This window comes from Euprymna scolopes, chromosome 3 (assembly GCF_053919585.1).
Source record: "Euprymna scolopes isolate OS-2025 chromosome 3, ASM5391958v1, whole genome shotgun sequence".
Taxonomy (NCBI): Eukaryota; Metazoa; Mollusca; class Cephalopoda; order Sepiida; family Sepiolidae; genus Euprymna; species Euprymna scolopes.
Window position 1 is genome coordinate 113,889,500 of NC_136484.1, and position 25,624 is coordinate 113,915,123.

At 31.0% G+C, this 25,624-nt stretch overlaps 1 protein-coding gene across 8 annotated transcripts in view; it reads right to left on the reverse strand.

The window, feature by feature from the left end:
• Positions 1-25,624, reverse strand: part of LOC145258181 (uncharacterized) — a 905,094-nt gene that overhangs the window by 18,384 nt on the left and 861,086 nt on the right. For 4 of the 8 annotated variants that reach the window (XM_080116026.1, XM_080116060.1, XM_080116049.1 and 1 more), the window contains 2 exons: positions 18,037-18,141; positions 3,607-3,705 (listed from right to left, as the gene is read on the reverse strand). In XM_080116026.1, the coding sequence (XP_079972152.1) occupies positions 3,607-3,705; positions 18,037-18,141 (204 nt within the window). The remainder of the gene's footprint in view (positions 1-3,606; positions 3,706-18,036; positions 18,142-25,624) is intronic. The other 4 variants (XM_080116065.1, XM_080116089.1, XM_080116081.1 and 1 more) reach the window with 1 other exon arrangement.

Consider the following 25,624-nt stretch of genomic DNA (forward strand, 5'->3'; position numbering starts at 1 on the left):
TAGTGTTGGATTGGAATCGAGAATTGAAAAATATCGGAACTTTTTGAAGTGTCGGAATCGGTAAAAATTGGTATTTTCTGATGCCAAAAACGATTCTTTTTATTTGTTTTTATTTAGAACTTACTTTTCCTTGGCTCAAGCCATGAAATGGTAAATATTTATTGATTATCAATCAATATTTATTGATTTTAAACGATCAATAAAACTAAAATTATATGCGCATATTATGAGGTTTTACAATAGTAATTCACCACCCCCTCACCAAAAAAATCTTCTGGATATTTAGAAATTTAAAAAGAATCGGAATCGGGAATTTAGAACAGAATCAGTAATTGTATTGGAATCGGAGGAAGCTATTTGAATCTTCCCATCACTAATATATATATCGTAATAAGTAGTAATAATAGTAAAAAAAGATATATAGAAAGATGATATACAGCAATAAGTATTAAGAATGTACATCTAAAAACGAAAATAGGTTTAAGGTTCCTAAAATTCATACTAGAATTGTCGACAAGGCATAGTGGATAAAGTGCTTGGTAAAATTCAATTATAAGTTACATACTTCTAGAGGTTAAAGCTTGGGACTTCTACCCATTTATGGCTGACAGACCGAGAACATGCAACCCTCATGGATTAAATAAACAGTTCCATTCTAAAATCTGTGTAGATTCCCGAGTTTGACAGAAAGATACCTCAGTTTAACAGGATACACCTGAAAAAAGATCTGAGGTTACATCAACTGACATGTTGTGAAAATAACACTTAAGATGAGAACAACTATCCAAAGAATCCAAATAATATAAATCTTTTGCTAATATATATTTTTTTTTTGATTTCATTATTCAAATCTGGGATAAAATCTATGACTGCAAGATTGATTTATATCATTTAATGTGCCCAAAGTAGTTGTTGAACTGAACTGCAAATTAAACTCCTTTTAGGATTTAGGAATAACAAAGTTACCTCCCTTGCATCCACATTATTCTTATCATACAACAATCTCTATATTTATAATATTGTGTAATCACATCTCTTGCCTCCGCGTGTATCTTAGCACTACTTGATTTAAACATAACAATTTTTTAATTTATTATTAATCTACTATAATCTGCTTAATTTACTATCAGTCGAATAATTAAAATAAAAATATAAAAGCATAAAATAAAACGAAATTTTTAAAACCCTTTTAAAAAAATAATTAAGAAATTATCCGTAATCTGAATGAATTTGTGATTCTTTGTAAATAACTAAGCCATTTTAATATTTTGTTAATGGTTAGAAAAAAAAAAGGGTGGGGGGAGGTGAATGACTTTGTGATTCTTCGAAATTTGAAAGAAATTTGGACGCATTTAAACTGAACAAAAGCTATTTTCAGCTTTAAAATTATTAGAAAATCCTCATATTGATTAAAAATGTTCTAAGTAGAGATTAAAAAAAAACATAAGCTTGACAAAATGAGTTAAAGTTTTATAAAAAAATAATTTCTGTAAAACTCGCAAGTTTGAAAGGTGTAAATACACATTTTCCAAAATCCAATTGTTTTACTTTTCTAAAAATAATAATCGACCAGGTTACCTGGCATTGTTCACTCAATATCAAACACTCCAGAGGGAACAAGAGAATGTGGTTTAAGAATATATATATGTGCATGAAGGTCTGTCGTTTTTTTGTTTTTTTTTACCAAAATTCTAGGACAAGTTCATGAATAAACAAATAAGAACTGTTTTCTTTATCTAATATACTAGCATTTCAGCCTGGTATTGCCCGGGTGTTTGGATGTGTATGTTGAGCAAATAAAATTAAAAAAATATAAAAGCGGTCAATATTTTTAATTTTGACCCCTATTATGATCCCTTAACATTTATTGTTTGGGGCTCAAATCAAGTTATTAAGTTAGATCCATGTCCAAGGAACCTATATCTAAAATTTCAGTGTTTAGACCCAAAATTGGCGGAGGAGTTTGGGAGAGTTCTCCAAGGTCAAATCGTTGAACTTTGACCCCTTAACAGCCAAATTTCTGGCCGAAAACGGTACAAAGATTTCCCCAAATCTCAGTACCCTGTATATCAAATTTCGAGTCTGTAGAATTAAAATTGACAGTTATTGCGTAGGGAAATGTACACAGACACACACAGACACGTTCACTTTTATAGATATATATATAAATTTAACTGCTATTCTCACAACATTTTGGCTGATGTAATCTCCAACCTTACTTTCTTCATGTGTATCTTGTTGAACTTGGGAATCTTTCTGTTAAACTCATAAGTTTGAAAGGACCCATGGTATAATGGATGTACTAGATAAAATTCAGATCCAAGTGACCCTCTTTTGGAGACTGAAGGTTCAATCCTCAGTGCAGGTAATACTAAGAATACAACTGTGAATTGCTTAAGACTTTTACACAGTCATGGATGAAACAAAATAAGTGAATGCTACCTCCACCCCATAGATTAAATAAAGGGTCCTGTTCGAAATTCCATGCAGATTCCCAAGCTCAACAGAGAGATTTCAAAGTTTGACAGGATACACTTGAAGAAGTTTGAAGGTTACATCAGCCGAAACGTTGTGAGAATAACACTCAAGATGAGAAACGTAGTTTTAATAATCGAAATTATGCAAATTATCAATCCTCCTCTTAAAAATTCGGAAACATATAAACTAAAGTTGGATTTTCCATGTCAGACATAAATAGCAATGGATCTTATAAACTTCTATTTGATTCTGACTGGCAATTTCTTTTGTTTCTTGCCTGGTGTTTTTTCTGAAAATAATCATTCCAGCAAGTAAAATTATTACAATGGAGATAATTTTGCATAATAATCTAAACAGCTCAACATGTAAGGGACAGAACTCCGGTTTGCACTTTAAGGCAAAAACACAAATTATTTCGCCTATTTTTTTCAGTTTTTTATTTTTATTGTTTTTACTTTTTATCACTTGTAATGTGGCTGTTACATTTTCACTCGGACCCAACGCATTGTATGTAGAGACAGTTTCAAAGGAAAGAAATACACTTTTCATTTTCAGTTTAAATGCAAGGCATTTATTAACTATCATTTTATTACCAAACATAATTTTCCAAGCTAGTGACAATATGGGTGAATCCTGGCTTTTCTCTCAGCGTCAATTATCTATTTCCCAGTCTGCAGCTACACACTAGCTGCTATCCTGCAGTTTTCCCTACAGCATATGGTTGACTGGCAATTTTGTTCAAAGTTCAGATCCCATCTTGTTTTGTTTTGTTTTTTTTAAGTCTATCTTGCCTGACATGTGCTTCAAAGTCGCTGTTGCTGACATGTGGTTCCAAATCTCTATCTTTTCTCTCCTTCCTCTTCCTTCGCTGTGACGTCACCTCGCACCACAGCTTGGTCATTTGCATATGTGAAATGCTGCTGCTGCTGCTATATACGTGTCAATAGCTTTGTTACAGACTTATATGTGATTATAATTTTGAATTAAAAAGTTTAAACTAGAATAACATTAAAGAGTTGTTCCAAAAGTGAACATTTAATTTGATGCAAATTTACATTTCAAAGTAGATGGTTACTTCTGGTACACTCTGAATATAATGTTTTTTTAAAAAATTAGAAGTGAACTTACCTTTAATTAAACCTGATTTATCATAATTAAGAATTATTTCCGAGCCAAGCTCATTGTACCAGGTACCTGCTAATTGGCAGGGAGGTGGTTTTGGTGGCTCTAAAATATAAAAACAACAAAAAAGCAACATAAGTATTGACTAATCAATTCGTATAACTGTCGATTTCTGACTGAAAATTTACAGACATGAATACTCTCACTGAAATGAAATCTGAGATTATTATTTTGTTTGTACGATAAAAATACCAGCAACCTCAGGTCATTAAATTCTGCAGTTGTCATTGCCACAAGTTGAAGGAACCATATTGGAAATGTAAATTTTTTTTTTATATAGTTACTGTAATCTCAGGATCAGGAACCATCTAAAGTGGAAGATCTACTAGATTGATGTGAGACCCATCTCTTTGTACAGCTCCGAGAGCTTGCTCACAATGAGGAAGATGGAACAAAGATTTGTTGTCATGGAAACTGGAATGTTCTATTGGATCTTAGAAATTACACAATTCGACCACGACCACGTTGAGAGCAATGACATCTAAAGGCATTATGACGTCACACTGATTGAGGGCAAGATCAGAGAATGGTGGCCGGGATAGTTTAGAGACCTCACTCTCCTCCCTCTCTCTCTGTCACTCTCATCTCTCACTGTTACTCTCATCGCTGTCTAATTCTCCTCCCACGCTCTCTCACTCACTCACTCTAATCCCTTTCACTCTCTCTAACCCTCCTTTCTTCTTCTATCACTCTTCTTCCTCAATTTCAGAATTGTTAAATTTAAAGTTGCTGTCAAGGAACTGAGAGGAGGTCGATAAAAATATGAGCAGGATCTCCATAAAACTGGCCTTCATTGGACCAAACCTGTGATCGTGCCAGGTGGAGACAAAAATCCGTTATTGTGGATCTTGTCTAAACTTAAAACTAATGCAAAGAAAAAAAAGTATTTAATTTGTCATCCCAATTGTGTACCTGCAGACACAGAAAATAGTTTTTAAATCTTTAGCGCTGTTTTTGGAATCCATCTATAACTAGCAGAATGACCCGACGTTGCTCGGGATTGAATGATAATCAACAAATGTTTCAAGCTCCTATGTTTCTATTGTCATTGAAATCGATGAAATAGCCCAATTTTCAATCAAATCGATTGATTGCCTGCTCTAATTGGAGACTCATCAGGGTGCACCTGGAGGAAGCTTCACATACCTCTCGCAATGACTACATTCACAATATATTGTAGTTTACATTGCACTGTAGAGAACCTACTGTTGATTTTATAAAATTATTTTTAATATATAATGGCTTAAATTAAAGTTTAAAATGCAAAAGTCAAGTATTATGCTTGAATTATGCTCTTAACAGAAACAATCATTTCGAACGCACCCTTGTCATATCAAAGAACTTACTGTTGATTTCATATGCCTGGCATTACTGCTTGTGCAGTAATAATGGCTTGAATTTAAACTTAAAATGAAAAAGTCAAGTATCACGCTTCAATTGTGCATTGAACAGAAACATTCGTTTCGAATGCACCTCTGTCATATCAAAGAAGCTACTGTTGATCCTATATGTCAGGCCATTCAGCTTGTGTGGTAATAAAACTTCTCAAATGCACTTGCGATGCTAGGTTGTGTAAGGTGTTAACTTAAGTCAAAATCGCCTGTTCCTTCTTTCGTCGGATTATTTCAATCTTTAATACTTATCAAAGACATTTTGACAGAAAACCTATCTAAGAACACTGACAGGCACATAAAGTACCTCCGTGTGAAATTTCATAAAAATCGACCGAGCTGTTTTAGAGTCCATAGGGAATGAACTCACATTATTATTCCAGACTGTTGACTCGGCGCACCATTTTCACTGTTAAATGTTACAAACCTTCATACAGTCCGTTTTGTGAGTGTAGTATTCCAAAAACTAAAAGAAGACTAGTGGAAATTAATGTCCACGTTTAATCAGGCAAGTCAAAAATTAATAACTTGCTGATTCGTACAAGAATTTTAAATTTTTTCAAGCATACGATAATCATTATTTTTATTTCTATTTTATTTATTTATTTTTTTTTTTTTACAATGGCTGTTTAAAGATTTTTTTTATTTCATAAGTTCATTTTTTCCCCCACTTTTATTTATTTATTTTCTTATTTTTTTTATTTATTTTTCATTAGGATTTATTAGCATTCATTTACCCGTTAAACTTGGATCCTGAAGATGAGCATAGATTTCGTTTTTCACTTTTTCAATAATGATGAGTCGCCATTTAGAAAGGCCATAAGCCAATCGAAGATACGGGTTAATGAGATTGTTAGTTGCATAATGAATAATTCTATGAGTGGATTGAAAACAATGAAGAAATGGACAAAATTTAATTACTTAAGAGCATGGCATAAGTATCGCTGGCATTAGACTTTAAGATGGCCATGTAGTAATGTGGCCCACAGATGGCAAGTTCTTTGCAAGAAACTCTGTTTTACAGAGATGAACCACAGATTGGAGCTCAGTCGAGCACCTTTCATATTAAAGCTTCAACAATGTTTTTCTTTCTTACAATGATGTAATACTTGTCTTTTAAAAAAATTACAGAAAAATATGATTCCGGAATGTAAAAACGCTTTTAAAATGTATTAATTCCGTATTTGATTAGTTTTTGTTTGATTCAATAAAATAAGACATTTTGTGTATCAAAATAGGTTTGTATGAAAAAAAATAATTTTATAATATATATATATATATATATATATATATATATAGCTCTATTTTGTATTGAAAACTATTATATAAATACTGCAAGATTGATTGTACAAATTCTCTAAACAAAACTACACCTGGAATATTTCTTTCAACAACTGACATCCTGGTTTCAAATCTTGCCGTCTATCCACACTGATGAGTTTTAAAAAGACGAAACTGTATGCATGAAAATAATATAGAAAGACTAGAAATATCTTTTCTGTAAAAAAAGATGCAAATTCGATTTTGTACTCTGTCAAGGCTAAAATAAGCGCTTGGAGCAGTACCTCTCCTGATGTTGCAAGAGTACTCCTTATTAGAACGAATTTGACTCTTATACAGGTAAAATATTGCATCACAAGTCAGATACTTTCTGGAGCAATAGAATGATCCAACAATTTTCCAATGATCTTAGCAACAGGTGCTTATGACAGCTTTCCTTTTTCATCCCAAATTGGGAGCAAATTGGTTCACTTAAAAAAAAAAAAATTAAATTCAATGATCATGAATTCTAATGCCTTATCATTAATACACTAGATAAATAGTTTGACATACAATGTGTTAGAAAAGATTTGAAAAAGATGGGTTGTACATCAGAAGTTTCCTTATACTCCAATTTCTAATTTATGTCAGCATCGAATGAGTGAAAAGTTAATCATCATCATATCGTACTAGTGAGACCTGTGGCCACAGGGGGATTCATTCATATGTAATATATTGATGTTTGCATTTTGTAGATGTTCAGCATAAATGGAGATGTTCTGATATTATTGTAGCCCTTTTGTTCAAACTGCAAAACTATTTATCTAAGCTAGCAGAGATGCTCAGCATAGCCAGGTGGTAAAGTATGCTTAAATATGATATTTTAATTCTTGCAGATTTCATATATATTATTATAGAGTTAAGATCTTATCGATTTTTCCATATTATAAAGCTGCAATTTCAAAAATAAAATATATATATATATATATATATATATATATATATATATATATGACTTGGGTGTATTAGCTAGAATCGAAACTGAAATAACTTGAATTCCTTCAGCCATAATCGAAACCAAAACCAAACCCAAAATTATGAAGAATTCTTCATAAAATTATTTATAAAAAAATAGATGACTTAAATGCCCTCAGCTATAATCGAAACCGAAACTTATGAATAATTCTTGGTAAAATTATTTATGACAAGAAATAGAAGTACATAACGACCTGAATGTAAGCGTGACACAGAAAATAACACACACGCTATCGTATTACTACATTATTACATCTATTGTTGACATTGGTTTTCCAATATTTTTCTAGCTAGAATTCCTTCTAAAAAGAAATAGAGTATTTATGGGAGGAACCACATGAAGAATGTCAACATCTTAAGTGAAAGTGATTTTTTTTGTGGAATCCAGGTTGTCAGTCTGTGTCCATAACCAACAGACCACTGTCACCTACCTGAAAAGTCAATGACAAATGTTAACTTTGCAAATTAGGGTAAGACTGCATACTTTTTTCTTAATGTCGGACTCTGAACCATGCCGAGAAAAGCTGGAGTTTAGTTCAACTTTGGGAATGGAAGTCTAATGTAAAATACTTGGTCTATGTATTGTTCTGATCTTCAGTGTGATTTTCACAACATTTCGGTCAATATAACCTCCGACCTTCTTCAGGTGTATTTTGTCGAACTCAGGAATGTTTCTGTCAAACTCGAGAATTTGGACAGAATTTCGAGCAGAACCCTTTATTTACTTCACGGGGGTAGCGTTCTCTTGTTTCGTCAGCCATGACTGGACAGAAGTCCTAAGTAATTCACAAATGTATATTTCGATCGCCCACACTGAGGATTGAACCTTCAACCTTCAAGAGAATATCACTTTCACAATTTATTTTTCCCAGTACTCTAACCACTTGCGGACATTTCTAGTACGAATTTTAGGAGCCTTAAACCTACTTTTTATTTCTAGTTATAAATATCACCATTTATTACTAATTATTACTATATATTAATGTATATCTATCTCTATACTTATTACTTGTATATATTAATTTTTTTTTTTTTAGTTATTACTTGTATATATTATCTACTGTTTATAATTACTGGTTCCCATATCGTATTAAATTCTATACTAGGTCTACTTAGCAGTTGGTTATTCCCCAGCATATTTGCTGCTTTTTCACTCGTCTTACTCTCCACCATTCCTCTCTGTCTATAATTTTTACTTCGTCCCATAATGGTAGATAGTTTCCCTTTTCATTCCAGATATGGTCAGCTATACCTGACTTTTCAGTCTTTCCACATACTACGGCTTTTCGATGTTCTTTCAACCATACTTTCAACGGACAACACGTTTACATAGGATTTCATATATACAGTTCTTAGTCATGATTTTTTCTGTAGGGGGCTTGACTCTCACAAGTTGTTTCCAGAGAGTTGAATCACTCCTGAGTACTGTCCTGATGTCATATGGATTACATATTCATTAAAGATTTTAGAGAAGCCTTTCATATATGGTATACAAACTGTGATGAGTTTCTGAGTCATGTTCTTTTGTTTTTGGTCCAGATTTCTTGGAGCTGATGTCATGCTCTTTGGATAGTTGTGTCTGTAGAGGTTTTCTCTTAAACTGTCCATCTCCTCTTGATATGCACAGATGTTACTACATATTGCTTTTGCTCGGTTTTGTAAGCAACGGACGATTCCTTTCTTTACATTATATGGATGGTGGGAGTTGTAGTTTAGATACTGTTCAGTGAAAGTTGGCTTTCGGTATACAGATGACATAAACCCCTGACCTGTGCGAGTTATCAGCACATCTAGGAACAATAATTTATTATTATTTTATTTTTCCATTGTGAACTGTATAGTTGGACGGATCGAGTTCACATGGTCTAGTAAGGTTTGAACATCTTTCTGATGTGACCAGAGTATGAATGTGTCATCTACATATCGCAACCATATTGTTGGCTTTAGTGGTGTTGCCATTTCCTCAAAGTTCTCCATGTATGCATTGGCCAGTACTGCCGATATATATCAGATCCCATCATGAAGTATGTAGTTTCTACACAAAAGGTCAACATTTCCATTATATTGTCAATTGGGATGCAAGTGCGATCTTTGAGTAAGGCATCCGATGTCAGCTTATCCCGTACCATTGTCAGAGCCTCATCAGTGGGTACTTTCGTGAACAGACTCACTACATCTAGACTCACCATCTGGTTGGAATGAATGGGAGCATTTTTTATTATTTCCACAGAGTGAGCGGAGTTCTTGACATATGATGGAGATTTGTCGATGATTGGGTTGATTATATCTACCAGAAACAGGGTCAATGGATGGCATGCTGAACCTCAAGCACTGACAATGGGTCTTAATGGAATACTGTCTTTGTGATTCTACGGTAGGCCGTATAGGTGTGGTAGCTTGCTGTAATGTTGTACTAGCTGTCGTATTTCGCAGGTGGTATAAGATCCTTGTTCTTACTGAGGATCTGTGACAGCTTCCTTTCCATTTTCAGGGTCAGGTTCTTTTTCACTTTGCAGTAGCCATCAGATTCTATTAGACCTGCCAATTTCTTGGAATATTTTGCTCTATCCATTACCACTGTAGCATTGCCTTTGTCTGCTGGTAGTATTATGAGATCATTGTCACTGCATAGCCAATACTTCTTTCTTTAAGAGGTTCGGTTTTGGAGGCTTTGAATTCTCAAGTGCTCGTCTCACTTTCCACCTTAGTTCATCTCCTTGTGCTTTGGGTTTATTCAAGGCTGCCTCCTCTATTGGAGCTATCATATCTAAGTATGGAATTCGCTTTATGCTTGTGATGAAGTTGACAACAGTAGTTCGATGAATAACAATACATATAACCAATCCTCATCTAAAAAATTCAGAAACGTAATACTTGGTCTAGTCTTCCAATATTGCTTGTTTAGAATTTAATCACTTTTTGCATTGTTTGGTCATCAGATCACCAGCTGATTTGAAGAGTCACAAAAGATGTGAATTTTAAACAGATTGACGCTTATGAATTAATGGAGATCAAGATGGCTATAATCATCACAAATATATCGTTAAAAACATAAATGGTACTCTATTTTATCAGTTATACATATCTTTATATACATAATCAAATTTAACTTTAAGAGCTCTATTCATATGTTCTGGAGTTACAACATAAACCTTTGTGTCAACTTGAAGCAATTATTTATGATATATCTATATATCTATAAAAGTGAAATTGTGTGTGTCTACATTTCCCTACCAAACTACTCTGTCAATTTTTAGTCTACAGACCCGAGATTTGACATAAGGGGTATTGAGATTTGGGAAAATCTTTTTAATCAGTTTCTCGGCCAAAAATTTTGTGTTCAGGGGGTCAAAGTTCAACGATTTAACCTTTGAAAAGTCTACCAAACTCCTCTGCCAATTTTGGTGTCCAAGCACTTGAAATTTTAGATGTAGGTTACTTGGACATGGATCAAACTTTTTACTTTGATTTGAGCTCAAAACAATAAATGCTAAGAGGTCAAAATTGGGGTCAAAGTTTTTTAAAAATTGGCCTCTGCAGTTTCTACCAAATTACTCAGCCAATTTTTTGTCTAAATATTTGAATTTTACATAAAGGATATTCAGACATGCAACAAGCCTTTTAATCAGTTTTTGGGCGAAAATCTGGCTGCCAAGATGTCAAAGTTGAAACAGTTGTCCTTTGCGAACTTTACCAAACTCTTTTGCCAATTTTGGGTCTAAACACTTTTTAGATGTAGGCTACCTGGACATGAATCAAACTTTTTAATATATATATATATATATATATATATATATATATATATATATATATATATATGCACATAAAGTTATGAACTGTACATAGGACCCGAGCAAAGCTGGGTTGAACTGCTAGTATATAACTGATCTTGTCTGTATTCGTGTAAAGCAGTCTCTACTAAATTACTCTATCAATTTTTGGTCTACAGACTTGAAACTTGATATGTAGGGAATCTGGACTTGTGGAACAAATTTGATTTGTTATTCAGTTAATTGGAATTCATATTGAGATGAGCAATGGTGGCTCAGTGGATAGACATTGAACCTTTACAGTTCCTGGTGAGCATTGTCTCAAGATAGCAGTTTCAATCCTATAAAAAGCCGGCCATAGGTTTAGTTGGCCAAAACATGGTGAGACAACAACTATGGAAGGTAGTAATTGCTAAGAATGCAGTTAGTATCATCTACGGATGCGCAAATACATTAATTTTTAAAGTTTTAGTATGCATAGCTCAGATGGTAACCAATAACACTGGAGAGCTACATATTTTGGTTTCGATTCTAGCAGATGGAACATAAATCATATTTTTTTAACCTTTGAAATCACTGATATATTAGTTTCAATATAATAATTAATACAAAATAAATTATCTTATTTAAGCACTTTTATGATCAGGCAACACTGGGTGGCGTGCTAATATATATATATATATATATGTGAAAGAGATTTAGAAGGCTGTCACAATGCGAGGAATGGATTATAGTCGCTGTTGGTAAGAGGAGACGAGAACAAGTGGTGATTTACAAATCAATAAGTATATATATATATATATATATACACATATATATATATATATATATATATATATTTATTATTATTTATTTTTTTTTTTTTTTACATATATACTTATTCAGTTGTATGGTAAAATGTCTTACTTGTATTCATGCGACGTATTCCATTATTAATATATATATATACAAACACACATTTATATATAGGTACTAGTGGATAGGGGGGGCTTTTCCTAGTCCTTAAATACACTTAAATACGATATATACAAAATCTAGACAAATTAAATTATTATAGAGTCGTGATTTCAGAAGTAAAAAAAAAAGTATTTGAGTGCCATCAGCTAGAATCAAAACCAAAAGCAAAACTGTAGCATTCAAAGCTGGTGACGTTACCACTGTAGCAATGTGACACGCATATGAACTGATTAAAAATCTAATATATGAAAGGCTACATGTTTGTCTCCATATTTTCAAACCCTATCCCCTCTGAAACTAAAAGTCGCAGTTATATATTTTGTATATTCATCTTAGTTTATTTTTAATCAGTTCATATGCATGCCACGTTGGTACAGTGGTAACGTCATCAGCTTTTGAATGTTACAGTTTTGCTTTCGATTCTAGTTGATGGCACTCAAATACTTTTTTTTTTTACTTTTGAAACCATAACTCTATAATAATATATACAGAATCTGGACAAATTGAAATATCAAATTTAAACGTATTTTAAACCCAGGCAAAGCTACCCCCCCTCCCGCTAGTAAACTAAGATGAATGTACAAAATTTATAATGATCTTTTTTCAATTTTGACTCCTTTTTAACTCTTAAAACCTATTTTAAGAGGCTAAATACACATAAAAGAACGGCCCATAAAAAATCCAATCATTTGAGGCCCCTAGCGCCGCTTTGCAATTTTTAGTTTTGGAGGAGAGAGTTTGAAAATATGGAGACACACAGACAGACATAATAAGTTTTATAAATTAAATAAACTATTAAATAAGATATATAATAATTAAAAAAAAATTGATGAAAATAAAAATTGAATAAATTACGAAATTTAAAAATTCACCCAAGGAATTATAATAAAGAAAAATGTTTAACACATGATTTTTCAAAGATAGACCCTTTTCATCAGAGGATAAACATTCGTAAAAAGTGTATCACTGATTAGCATATATATAATATATATATATATATATATATATATATATATATATATATATATATATAACACCAACTTTTCGTAATGGAAAGACATTTTCAATAGAATTAAACAGAAGAAAAGAGTAAAAGTAAAAATTAATTAATGAAAGTTGTATCAAGTAAGGTTCAAAAGGAAGACTCAGGAATCTGAAGTCGGAATGGATTATATTGAAATCCAAAAACTGTGTTAAATTCAAATGATATATTTTCAAATTCAATTGAAGTTTTTGGATTAACTGTAATCAATTCACATCTCTGATCGCAGTTTCTTCTGTTTCGACATTAAGGGGAACAGCTTCATTGATTATTTGACATGTTAAAATGTAACAAATTTTCTGGATTTCAATATAATCCAATAATGCCTGACAAGTGATAGAACAGATTACACCTCACAATTTTTTGCTTGGTTCCACTTTAGTTGTGAAACTTTTAGTACCATGAGATCTAAACTGTAAAATCATAAATCAATATATATTATGCTCTTCTAGAATTATAGAACACTTCATTATATTTCTTTCTGCCCGACAGAATATATATATATATATATATATATATATATATATATGAGCCATCATTGAAAATCCATGGATTAAGGAAATAAATATAATTCTTCTCCATATATTCCTTGTTTCAAACAATAAATTCTTAACTCGAATATATTTTGATATATATTTTAATCTACAGAGTTTAACTTTAATCATTACACTTATATATATATATATATATATATATATATATATATATATATATATATATTCCAGGTTATTTTTCAGAGGTAAACTAACCAATGAAGTTTTAACAAGGTTAATACAATATCAAAGTAGGGGAAAATATACTTTTTATTTGTTTTTACATAAGCATTAATATATCACGGCACATTCAATCACTCAGCCAGTTACAAATAGCTAGAGACCTCTTCAGGCGATGTAGCTTATACAAAAGTCCATAATGAAAATCGTTTAGTTATTAAGAGCTACAAGAAATTATTTTATTTTTTTACTTATATTTTTCATAAAATTGAATTTGACCTCCTGATTGTGACGCTGAATACCTGAACGATTTTCATTATGGACTTAACTTTTGTATAAGCTATATCTCCTGAAGATGTCTCTAGTTCCTACTAGCTAACCGAAACATGCTCGTGAATGTGTAGCAACATGTTAATGCTTATGGAAAAACAAATAAAAACTATATACATATGAGAGAGAGCGTTCATCCAGAGACAGCTGGGTATCTCCATTAATGTATAGTATGTTAAATAATATAATTTATATGTATTTTTTTTTTTCACTCAGAGAATGCTGTTTTGCATATCATTGCTCATCAGAGCAGTTACCAATGGGCAGGTGGTTCCAATTATCATTCAAACCCAAATGTATTTTCAGTAGTTTAACATCATAACTTCTGAATCATCAGTTACTGTCAGGTAACTGAAATGTATGTGCTTATATACACTATCATGCTACACAAAATGAACTTATATCATCTAGTTTTCAAATTTCAGAAAAATTTGTTCAGCGATTTCTATTTAACAGTGGGTAACATATATATATATATATATATAGTAATTTATAAAAATATATATGGCGATTAAGCTACACTGAATATTCCGTGTTTCATCCACTCTAGGACTTCTCAGGAGTCCTAGAGTGGATGAAACGTGGAATATTCAGTGTAGCTTAATCGCCATATATATTTTATAAATTACTAACTAGCTCTAACTACGTATGGAGCACTTTTGAAGTAAATACTTAAAGTTTACGCATAAATCTATACTTTCCTATATTAATTTTATGTGAGTAAATTAAGTATATATATATATATATCTCCTATTAGCAAAGATACTCACACTTTGCACAGAACTTTGCTGTACACTCGAGTATCCAAGCGTACAGCAAAGTCCCAACCTTAACATTTGACAATGACCTTGAAAGATAATGCCCACCATCCCTAGGTCGGGGACCATCATCATGCCAGGTTTGATCATGATCGGTCCATTGGTGTGAGCTGTAGGAAAGTATATATACATAAGCTATGACATTGACCTTTGAGCTTAACATTGAAAAATGGTATGCACAACCCCCCGAGGTGGGGAACCATCATCATGTCAAGTTTGGTCATGATCAGTCCAGTGGTTTGGGCTTTAGGAGAGTTGTACATAGAAATACACAAACACTACTACTTTATACAAGGTGCCCAAAAACTCACTGAAGGGTTGAAAAATCTTTGTCATTTTACCATTAACGATTATTTTTTTCTTTATTTCAGATATTATACAGATAATATTTTGGAAATTAATTATAGATAAGTAGACCATTGAACAACATACACAAGTTGTGAAATTGTTTTACCAAAATCAGGGGTTAATTGTTTTGACTCAAAGAGCTTATCGTTCCCGAGACTTGACTAGCCCTGACTTTTTCTTGTGGGGATATCTTAAAGAAAGTGTCCATGTTAACAAACGCCAAACCCTGCAAGAATTGGAGGAAAACATCAGGAACGAATTAAGGGAGTTAAATCGCAATCCAGAGATTCTGCAATTTGTCATGAATAATGTTTTGGAAAGAGCACAAATATGCGACGCTAAAAATAAGCAACATTTAACAGACATAATTTCTCATAAATAAAGATTGTTTGAATTTTGCATATTTTAAAGGTTTCCCACTGTCTTAATCAGATTTTGTTAAAATTTCAGAAATATATCAAAAATCAAGAATCTTTTTAAGTTCATAACCCTTCAGTGACTTTTTGGACAGCCTATATGTATATATATATATGTATATATATATATATATATATATATATTATAGAGGGAATTAGACCAAAGAGCAAAGTTTATTTTAATGTGTCAATACTTTAAAATGATCTTGCTCATAATACTGTGGATATATAATAAGTTCAATACGTATATTTCTCCCAGAGCTTTATGATATTGATAATAAAGATTATAAATTATGAATTCGTTTCAACAGGAAAAATAACTCAAGTTGATTTTGTTTGTTTTTCTTACTGAAACTGATTCATAATTTATAATTATTCATCTTTATAATCAATATATATATATATATATATATATATATATATATATATTATATATATAATGTGTGTGTGTATGAAACTTTGGAATTAAATTCAGTAAATTCTTTTTTAAATTTACGACAAATTTATTATTTGACAAGGAATAACAAAGTTTTAAATTATTTCCTTACTCCATGGATTTCCAATAAATGGCTCATATCATCAGAGGAAATGTGTTTATAATAAAATAATGTTGAATAATAAATTTGTAATATTTTTTATTTATTTACTGAATTTAATTCAAAATTTTTATCATCTCATATATTTAGTTTCTTTATCTGATTGGGATTGTCTTATAAATATTATAGTAATATTTCTATGGACTTTAATTTTACAGTATTATACAAGATGTAATCTGAAAGTATTTCAAAATTTCAGTTTTATATTACAGTTTAACATTGTAAGTTGTTGATTTTCAGAGCTTAATTATAATATTTAAAGTTCTAATCAATTTTTTCATAAATGTTATAATATTAAAGCTCTGCTTAATGTAACCTGTTAATCATTGAGCTAATTCTTACCTGCAGTATTTAATCAGAATATTTAATTTTATAATAAATGAATTTTATATTGTTTGATCTCTTTAGGAATAACCTTAATTGTTCTTGTTCTTTAATTTAAATTTTAGCTATGTATATATGATATATATGATATATATATATATTAGTGTTGGGACGATTAATCGTGAATCAGAAAAATCGAAGCTTTTTGGAGTGTCGGTATCAGAATCAGAAAAATTGGAGCCTATTTTCCAATGCCAAAACCGATTCCTTAAATTATCGTTTTTATTTGATTTTGATTTAAGAAACATCTCCCACTGCTGGTAATAATAATAAAATAATAAATATTTATTGATGTTAAACTTCCAGTAAGATTTAAAATCTCTGGATCACCCCCTCACAAGTGTGTTTTTACGTTTGAGAAAATGTATGCACATTTAAGATGCATTTTTATAGTTATCAGATGTTTTTTACAGTAAAAATAACACTTTTATACTTAAATATTTAGAGATTTATAAAGAATCGGAATCGGTAATTATATCAGAATCATGAATTTAGTACGGAATCAGTAATTGTATCAGAATCAGAAAAAATATTGGAATCGTCCCATCACTAATATATATATTTATAAAATATATATGGCGATTAAGCTACCCTGAATATTCTGCGTTTCATCCAACTATAGGATTCGTCAGGCTTATGCGCATAAGCCTGACGAATCCTATAGTTGGATGAAACGCAGAATATTCAGTGTAGCTTAATCGCCATATATATTTTATAAATTACTAACTAGCTCTACCTACGTATTGAGCACTTTTGAAGTAAATACTTAAAGTTTATGCATAAATCTATACTTTCATATATTAAATTTATGCGAATAAATGAAGTAGTTATATATATATATATATATATATATATATATATAGTAATTTTAAGGTTATGAAGGGTTTGTGAAGCATAAAAACGATGTTCTTTTTTATATTTAATATTTCATAAACCCCTCATAACCTTGAAATTACTATTCTAAAAACATACGTGGAATAATCTATATCATAGCATTATATATATATATATATATATATATATATATATATATATATATATATATATATAGGTTGATGATTAACTTTATATCAGAAAATATGTTTGGAAAATATACATAATCCTTGACATTAACTAAAAACTGCTGTGCATAAGTGTGTTTGAGTTTAAAAATAGCATTTTTTTTTAATTTAAAACATTTTCGAAATTGAGACGATATTAGAAAATTTTACCGACAGTAGCCATTTTAAATTATGGTGGCCCAGAATTGCTGGAATAAAACAGATTTATCTGGTTTGTTTTTAGTCAAATTGTTTTGTAATCCATTTTTACTTCACCTTTCTTTCGATGTTCCCGACGTTCCGTATTTTTTTTCCTTTTTCGCGCATTTTTTAATAGATCAAAATTCCTCCTCTCTGTGAATGGCGGCCATCGTTGTTCACCTGAAAAATTAGTGTATAAGGGACCTAATGTTTATGAAGTCTACCATTCTGGGTTGAGGATTGACTTTCAAAAAATATTTTCATCACAATATTATTCGCTTTTTATCTGTTTGACAAAATAATAACAAAAATAAACACAGCAAATAAACATCCACGTTAATATAACACGAACCAGTTAAGGGACGGATAATGTACTTGTATAAAAATATAGCATTCATGAAAACATATTCATAGAAATTAAGCTACATAGAAGCTTTGTGTTTCATCCCTGTAGGGAATCGTCAGGCTAAAATGTTTTTGTGTATATATATATATATATATATATATTTGTTTTTACATAAGCGGTGATATGTTGCTACACAGCCAGGAGTATGTTTCAGTTATCTAGTAACTAACGACCTCTTAAAGTGATACAGCTTATACGAAAGCAAAAGTGACTTTGTCTGTGTGAGGCACAGACTCTACTAAACTATTCTGTCAATTTTTGGCCTAGACTTGAAACTCGATATATAGAAGATTTGGACTTGTGTAACAAAATTTAGTTTTAGTCTATAAAAATAGAAAATTGAAATAAACTTGAACTTGGCAAGTGTAAGTCGACTTAAAGTGCTCTTCTATGCATACACAAATATACATTTATCTTGTAAAATATTATTTTTGTTTAGTTTTTATACACATTAGGACATAGTACAGATGGTAACGAATAAGGCTGGAGAGCTAAATGTTTCAGTTTAAATTGTTTTTTTTCTGTTGAAATTACTAGCACATATTAAGTACAATATAATAATCAATAAAGTACCCGCTCTATAATAATAAATACGAAATCTGGATGAATCAAAATATCATATTTAAGCATATTTTACAACCGGGCCACACCAGAGAGCCACTACTATATATTGGGTCCAATATAATAATCAATAAAGAATTGGCTCAATAATAAGAATAAATATGAAATCTGCACGTCTTAAAATATCATATTTAAGCACAGTTTGTGACCAGGCAACACCAGGCGACCTACTATTATATATATAAATGTGATCTTGTCCGTGTGAGAATGGTCTCTACCAATCTCCTCTGTCAATTTTTGGTCTACAGACTTAAAACTTGATATGTAGGGGATTTGGACCTGCGTAACACATTCAATTTCGTTTTTTTTTGCCGGTAAAAATAGCTGCTAAGGGCTCAAAATTGAAACAAATTTGAACTCGAAAGGTGTAAGTTGATTAAACGTGCTATTTCTACGTATGCGTAAATACACATTTATATCTTTAATAACATTGTTTTTCAAAAAATTTTTATGCGTATGGATTTGGGTCAGATGGTAATGAATAAAGTTGGAGAGCTATGTTTTAGTTTCGATTCTAACTGAGGGCACCAAGTCATTTTCTTTTTTAACTTTTGAAATCACTACTATATATTGGGTACAATATAATTATCAATACAGAATTGGCTCTATAATAATAAATATGAAATCTGCATGAATTAAAATATCATATTTAAGCATATTTTACGACCAGGCAATGCTAGGTGGCTTGTTAGTATATATATATATATATATATATATATATATAATAATAATAAAAACATCATTTTTGCGCCAACCTGACAAACCCGACAAGCAGTTAAATCCCACTCCTTCACAGTAGAGATCCCTAGATGTAAAAGAGTCTTCTATTCCAGTAGTTTTTTCTCCATAACCGCTAGATTTTTTAATTCCCTTCGGGTCTCTTCTTCCTTAACTGTACTGACATGCAGAAGTTCAAGTGTAACGTGAACCGACATCTTGCTGCCCAACTCCCTACATAGTACCCCTGTAGCTTATATCCCTGATAGTAGCCCCTTACATCAAAGTGGCAACGTGCCTTGTTTAAAAAAAAAATTAACTTGATAGAAAACATTAACCTGCAGGTGGGAATAGAAATGAATCTGATTGGTTAGCAAACAAAAGTAGATATTAGGTAACACAAATTCCATGCATTTTAGCCTGACGATTTCATATGAGAATGGAATGCAGAATCTTTTGTGTAGCTTAATTGCCACGTATTTTCATAACTTGTATATATAAATTGAAACAAAGGGGATCTATATTTAGTAGCCCATGTCAGATAATCTCTGTTAATGTCTGTCTCCTTGGAATTTTTCATTAATTATCGAGTACTCTGCTGGGATTCTTTCGATTAACTTTATAGATCTAAAAACTGTATATATATATATATATATACATATATATATATGAAATTTATTCATACAAACATTGATGGCTACATATGTGCATACATGTTTCTGTAATCACGCGTGTTGGGGGATTACGTCTTCAGGCCAAGAATTATCGTCGTTGGCCTGAAGACGTAATCCCCCAACACAGGTAATTACAGAAACATGTATGCACATATGTAGCCATCAATGTTTGTATAAATAAATTTCATATACCTGCTCTGTTTACTCATTGAGCACTGTTTAGTAGACACATGTTGTTTCATTGGATGTACTTCTAGGAAACTAAACTCTACTGGCTAAATATATATATATATATATATATATATATATATATATATATATATATATTCTAGTGTTTTCTTTTCAGATTAAATATGTTTTTAACTCATTTCAAAGTGTTTTTTAACATGTTTTATTAACTGTTTGCTCGTATTATAAGCTCTATCTCCTATTTGGTTTTATCGAGCTTTTAGATCTGGCTGAGATAACTTTATAAATATTAATTCTGTAATATTTATAATATACTTTAATTTTACCATCTTGGATCATTTTGGTAAATTTAATTGTAATCTTTATTTTATATATATATATATATATATATATATATATATAAGTATAGTATAGTACATCCAAGTTGGATTATGATCTTTGTAAGAATACCTCCTAGCTCAATGTGAGTACAGAGTAAAAATAACTTAAGAAAAACAGATTTAATTTATTTCATTTACTGATTGGATCTTCGGACATTAACTGAACATTTTAAAGTTTCTTATAAATACTACTTAAACTGCATGGACCCTGTTTGTTATTTTAAAAATATTTTTAAGATCATGAGTCAACTTCATGAACTTTGATAATTACACATTAATTAAAAAAACATTTTTATTTACTATTAACCGAATATTTATGGAGCTCAAAAATTTATTAGTATAAAATAAAGTAAAATTTTAAGAATCCTGTTAAAAAAATAATAATTGAATTCAAAATTAAATCTATAAGAATACGTACTGGTTTCTTTTTAAACAAGTCAACCATCTTAATCTTTAAGTTTAGTTTAAAAATGAATAAATTATTCTGCGGCTTTTTGATATGTGAAAAGAATTTGAAAGTTTTTCAGCTGTAGAATAACAAAAATTATTGCTGGTCTAAAAAAAGTCTCGGCAAATCCTCATATATTAAAAATTGACAGTTTTGAAAGCTATTTAGATCCAATATTTTATAGAGATTAAAGCATTAGCTTTACAAAATAGTTATTATTTTTGTAGAATAATTTGCTTCAATTAACAATTAAAGTTATACAATATTGATAAAATGTTACCTTCCAAAGTCTATTTTAAAAAAGGACTAATATGAAAATAGAGAAAGAATTTTCAGCCACACATTTAAATACTTAGGATACTTAAATACCTGTAAATGATAAAAAATTTGTTGAGAGCTTAAGTTAACTAAACGTTATTTATTTGAGTGGAAATTGTATTTTAATTAGGGGGGGGGCACATGCTAAATGATAAAGTTTACAAAAAATAAAGATATAATAAGATGACCACATTACTCACAGTATTGCCTAGAATTCGTATCACTTGTGTAGGAGAATACATTACTAAGAAAGGGGCACTTATCTACTTTAGGACCCAATCTCAAACGGGTAATATATAAGCAACAAAAAATATCAAAGCGATAAGCCAATCAGCTGTCAGAAGGTAATAAGTGAAAAGATGAAATTTATTAAACCAAGAAAAAAAAAGTTTTAACAGAAAATCACTTGATATATAAACGCGAAAGCTTCCCGTTTCCCGATGTTAAGAATGGCTTTCCAAATAGAAAGCCATTCTTAACATAGGAAATGTGGTGGTGGTGGTGGGGGGGAATTTTGTGTCTTGAATTAATCATCTGGCAGTCTTCACTTCGGCATTTTCTGGCTGTTTGCATAAACTGCTGGAAAGTGCTGACAAAGAGTCGCTGGAGATTCGGTCTTAAACTGCAGAAGCACCAAGTAAAAAAAATGAATGACTTTTGCAGTAAATGCTAAATTAAAGCTCATTACAATAATTAAAACAGAATTTCCTCTTGCAGACACAACTCGATTCCAGAACCAAAGTATATTTTAGCTTTCGTGTTATTAAAGTATGGAAAAATCTTTAGCAAAGATGTTGATGAATTCATATTTAGTATAAAATATATACAGTGCCATGCAAAAGTATTGGATACATTACATTTTTCTTCATAACTTTAATTGGAGTTCAAGATTTTACCTAAAATTTGGTCAGTATATTCCTATTACTATTCTAAATTATATTTGGAGTAGTAATTACAAAATCAAAGTTTAGAAAGTTTATATTTAAGGAAAAATATGAATTAACAAACGCAAAAGTATTGGATACACTTTTAAAAAATTCTTTTTCTGAAATAAATTTAAATGATTTTGCTTAGCGTGTTGCAATAATGCAAACGAGTTATCACTAACCAATCAGAGAGCTTTATATTAAAATAATTTCATAAAATTCTTCCAGTTTGGGCTCACTCTTTCAAACTCAACCAGTTCATTTATAAAAATATCTAAAACTAAAGAGCTGTCAATAGACATTCTTCAAAGAATCATTGATAAGCACAAAGAAGGAAAAGGGTATCGAATAATATCAATGGAACTTAATCTACCACTTAGTACATTTGGAAACGTTATTAGAAAGTTAAAAAACCCTAATGAAGCTGTTGCAAATCTTCCAAGATGTGGTCGGCCAAGGAAATTAAACGAAAACAAATCAAGGTGGGTAAGCAGAAAGGTACAAAAAAAAACTTTTCTTACTCGTGGTGAAATTCAAACCGACCTAAGAGAAGCTGGGATTAATGTGAGCAAAGATACAATCAGTAGAGTTCTAAATCGTGCAGGTTTTGTATCAAGGTCCCCAAGAAAAGTTCCATTATTGAAGCTTAAACATGTCAGATCACGTTTGAATTATGTTAAAACATATGGGAAACAACACCAAGAATTTTGGAACAAGGTAATCTGGTCAGCCGAAAAGAAAATCGAAATCTTTGGAAGAAACACAGCAACACATGTATGGCGTAAAAATGGCACCGCCTATAACAAAAAAGATACCATTCCTACGTTAAAGTTTGGCGGTGGTTCGATTATAGTATGGGGGTGTTTTTCATCCAAAGGTACTGGTGAACTAGAAATCATCAATGGTAGAATGAATGGACTTATGTACAGGGAGATTTTGGAGAAAAAACTCCTGAAATTTGCTGATTTGTTTGGACATAATAGCAATTTCGTGTTTCAGCAGGACAATGATCCCAAGCATACTGCCAAACTAACCAAAAAATGGCTTTGAAATAAAGGAATTGATGTTCTTATTTGGCCCAGTCAATCTCCAGACCTCAATTGAAAATTTGTGGAAAAGATTGAAGATCAATGTTCACAAGAGGAATCCACAAAATATTCAACAACTAGAACAGTTCTGCAAAGAAGAATTGTGCAAAATACCTGCATATCTTTGCAAAAAAAACATGTACGCAACTATAGAAAGCGATTGGAAGCTGTTGAACGCAATAAAGGCTATGCAACCAAATATTAAATCAATGTATCCAATACTTTTGCGTTAGTTGATTTATCTTTTCCTTTAATATAAACTTTCTAAACTTTAATTTTGTAATTACTACCCCAAATATAATTTAGAATAGTAATAGGAATATACTGAACAAATTTTAAGTAAAATCTTGAACCCTAATTAAAGTTATGAAGAAAAATGTAATGTATCCAATACTTTTGCATGGCACTGTATATATATATATATATATATATATATATATATATATATATATATATATACTAGCAGTTCTGCCCAGCTTTGCTCAGGCTCAATGTACTGTTCATAACTTTATGTCATATGTATATATTAAAAGTGTGAATATGTATATATTAAAAAGTGTGAATATGTACAGTAATGCCTTTCTATATAATAGGTTTTCTTAACTACCAAAGAGAAAGGTTGGTAGAGACCGCTGACATCAATTTTTTTTTAACCATGACCCCAATTTTGACCCCTTGACATTTATTGTTTTGGGCTGAAATTAAATTAAAATGTTTGATCCATGTCCAAGTAACCTACATCTAAAATTTCAAGTCTTTAGACCCAAAATTAGCGGAGGAGTTTGGTAGAGTCTTCAATGGTCTACTCTGTAAACTTTGACATCTTGCCAGCCAAATTTTTGCCCAAAAACTGATTAAAATGCTCGCTGCATGTCTGAATACCCTTTATGTAAAATTTTAAATGTTTAGCCCCAAAATTGGCTTAATAATTTGCCAGAGACCGCAAAGGTAAAATCTTTTGAACTTTGACCCCTTGGCAACCAGATTTTCAGAAAAAAAAAAACGATTAAAATGTTTGCTCTACGCCTGAATTTACTTTATTTAAAATTTCAAATGTTTAGATCAAAAATTGGCTGAGTAATTTGGTATAGACTGCAGAGGTCAATTTTTAAAAATTTGACCCCCAATTATAACCCCTTAACATTTATTGTTTTGGGCTCAAATCAAATTATAAAGTTAGATCCATGTCCAAGTAACCTAGACCCGAAATCGGCGGAGGAGTTTGGTAGAGTTCTCAAAGGTCAACTGATTAAAAAGAGTTTCCCAAATCTCAATATCCCTTATGTCAAATCTCGAGTCTGTAGACTGAAAATTGACAGAGTACTTTGGTAGGGAAGTGTGCACACACAGACAGACAGATACACACACATTTTCACTTTTATAGATATATAGATTGATATATTATTAGTATTATATAAAAAATATTGAAAGGATGAAGAAAAAGGAAAATTTACATAGTTTACAAGTTTATATTCCTTGTTTAAACACTTACTAATAAAATGACCTTTAATCTATGGATTTTCAAAGAAAATAAACCAATAAATTGCTAATTATTAATAAGCAGTAATTTGAACATTTTCACAAAAACATCTTAAGATATTTAAAAAAAAAAAAAAATAGTTCAAAGAAAGATCCAATGGTGGCCAGAAATTTATTGTATCCATGCAGAGTTTGAAAACAAAAAGATACAATTTGAATATTGCATTAAGTAGGGGAAAGTAAACGATTCTAAATCCAGGAATGATTCCAAAGACGGAAGGAAGTCCGTGAAAAGTCAGTATATATGAAGGAACATCATGTGACGCGTCACGCTTCCTTAGCATGCAGTTAAAATATGAAGTGCTGAGTGCAACAATTTCCAAAACGAAGTAAAGGATGCAACTTTACTTTTTTCTT